This window comes from Opisthorchis viverrini (genome assembly GCF_000715545.1).
Source record: "Opisthorchis viverrini unplaced genomic scaffold opera_v5_25, whole genome shotgun sequence".
Lineage (NCBI taxonomy): Eukaryota > Metazoa > Platyhelminthes > Trematoda > Opisthorchiida > Opisthorchiidae > Opisthorchis > Opisthorchis viverrini.
Window position 1 is genome coordinate 2,853,225 of NW_008751681.1, and position 2,635 is coordinate 2,855,859.

Consider the following 2,635-nt stretch of genomic DNA (forward strand, 5'->3'; position numbering starts at 1 on the left):
ACAACTTCCAAGATACGTAAAACGCTCCACAACTTCCAGTGCTTCTCGCTGGATTGTAAGTGGTGTGCTCAGTGACTGCACGTCCACAAGCATGACCTTACACTTTGTGGGTGCAAAATGCATACCAAAGGACGGGATGACTTTGGTCAGTTCATCCAAGAATACTTGCGCCTTTTCCTCCACTTCGAACATGAGAACCATGTCGTCTGCGTATTCCAGATCGACGAAATTTGCTTCACAGGCTATTTGAACAGCAGGGTTTTAGAGACCCTCCAGCGTTCGTCTCATTATTTCATCGATCACGAAGTTAGAAAGGAATGGAGAGAGTGGGCATCCCTGACGGACACCGCTTTGTGTACGGAAGCTTTTGGAGAGCTCTCCGTACACTCTCACACGTCCGGAAGTCTGAGAATACAAAGAGCGTATTATGTTTACAAACTTCCGGGGCATTCCTTGGTGGGCGAGCGTCTCAAGAAGAACAGACCGATCAACCGAGTCGAATGCGCCTCGGAAATCCGAAAATACTAGTATTGTGGGTCGCTTATACATATGGCGTTGTTCTAGCACCTGACACAGTGCAAAAATTTGGTCAACGCGACCCCTACCAGGCCGGAAACCCGCTTGCTGCTCTCGAGTCAGTATCTTGCGAGCCACCGTAAGGCGACGAAGCACAATTGACGCCAACAGTCTCGTTACAACCGGGGTCAAGCTGATCCCCCTGTGGTTACCACACTCACTACGCGGGCACTATTACCGATTCCCCCAGTGGTCTGAGACAGACTGCTTTTTCCAAATGCAAGAAAACAGATCAGACCAACGTTGACTGGGGACTTCACCCCCGTCTTTGAACAATGCGGTTGGGAGGTCATCCGGACCAGGAGCTCTGTGACGCTTGAGAGTACATATGCAGTCAGTGGCTCCGCGTTCACCGTCCAGAGTTCTACTTCATCTGTGGGCTCTAGATGAGTGTGAGCTGGTGGTCACGACAGTTGTTGCCTGAAGTATTCAGCCCACCAGTCTGGGCGTTTTGCTGTATTCGAGATGGTCGTTCCATTCCTATGCTTGATGGTTTTGCTGACAGGTGGTTTCCGGGGCCCTGTCACACGGATCAACTGAAATAATCTTCGGAAATCACCGGCTTTCTTTCTTTCTCAGCAATATGCAAATAGGCGACAATCTCGTCTCAGTATTGGTTCGCATCTGATGGTGGAACCTTTGGAAGAGACTATAAAATACGATTTTGGTAAATTCGTCTAACATCCGGATATACTAGTCTCTCAGTTGTCAAGCGATTTATCCGAACCTTACGTACGTGGGCTGGAATACTGTCAGGGCGCCCACACCTGAACAGTAGGACGATCAGGGTCCTCAACCAAAACCATTGGCTCAAAAGCCGAACCGCAAGCCAGCGGTGTCTGGGGGGAAATGCGAAGCACTACCATTGCTACGGAACAAGTCATCACATGTTCCAAACCCCAACCTGGAGGGCCAGGAGACTGTGTTTGTCAGACCTCTAACCATTGACCAACCTGATATGAGAGACCCTGTGAGTGTCGTGGGGACACTCCCCAGTATAGCTTAATGGATCGCTGACAAGCACATGATGTTTTCGGCTAACAAATAGGTTTGCGTTTCATACAAAGTGGTAGGGGTCAGTTGGTTACCCTTTTGCCAATATAGAGGTTTGAAATATTCCGGACAGGTTTGTTACTAGGGCAGTGGTTGCTACGAGGGAGGCTCATTCTTAGGAGAGCACTGCACTCATCCTTGAACAGACAGACAACCTTCAGCGTTTGTTGCATATCGTTTGTTACCTCGCTGAACTCAACGCATTTCTGTTTATTCTATCTCAGGCCTATATGATTTTGATCCGAGAGCTTGTTCGTCTGAAACTTGCTCAAAGGCAACCGACGGAACAGGTCGCATCAACGGGGAACAGCTGTTGCGTACTACTTTGATCATCGAAACCCCATTCTATGCACAACCCAAGTGCGAGGTATGCAATCCGTGCCGAGTTTCGTCAAAGAACTTTTTCCAAGCTTCTTGTCCAAAATACTCACCTCGATAACAAAAATGTTTGCAATGTCGCGATCTGTTACCTCCTTTTAACTCACCGGCGCTTAAGTGTGGTTACACTTCCTATTATTTCAGTCGACTTCGCACAGTGTAACAATGAAAATCCTTTGCTATTTTGTGTTGGTGCAGCTAAGGTTACTAATCCAGTGACCTGTTCACAGCTGTGCATGCTTACCTGGGAACACTTTTTCACGCAGAAGTGCATTCTGCTGCGTGAGAATGTATCTACTTTTAATTTGTGTGCAGTAGATGCTAACTGAGTAAACTCATGGGGCACAGACGTGAATAAACAGTAACGAAGTGCGAAGTGTTGTGTATTACGCTTACTTCCAATGCAATCCTTGTAAGGTGGTTGCTATGATGGACACTTGAAAAATCTGTGTGCACCCAGCATTTCAAGGTTAATGTAATTTACAACAATCTTATTCACTGAGTAGAAATTTCGAAATACTTTGGAAACCGTAAGTTTTTTGTCCTACGACAATTCAGAGCAATATGATATCAACAATTGACACCACATCGCACTGAGTACCTTCCAGGAAAACTAAGGTGGTCTCAG

General features: G+C 46.9%; 1 protein-coding gene across 1 annotated transcript in view; it reads left to right on the top strand.

Moving 5' to 3' along the window:
- T265_02188 (hypothetical protein) overlaps positions 1 to 2,383 on the top strand; it is a gene marked incomplete at both ends in the record, with an annotated part of 11,402 nt that extends 9,019 nt beyond the window's left edge. Inside the window, one exon of the mRNA XM_009166362.1 lies at positions 1,854 to 2,383. Coding sequence (XP_009164626.1) covers positions 1,854 to 2,068 — 215 coding nt within the window. The remainder of the gene's footprint in view (positions 1 to 1,853) is intronic.
- Positions 2,384 to 2,635: the final 252 nt, after the last annotated feature.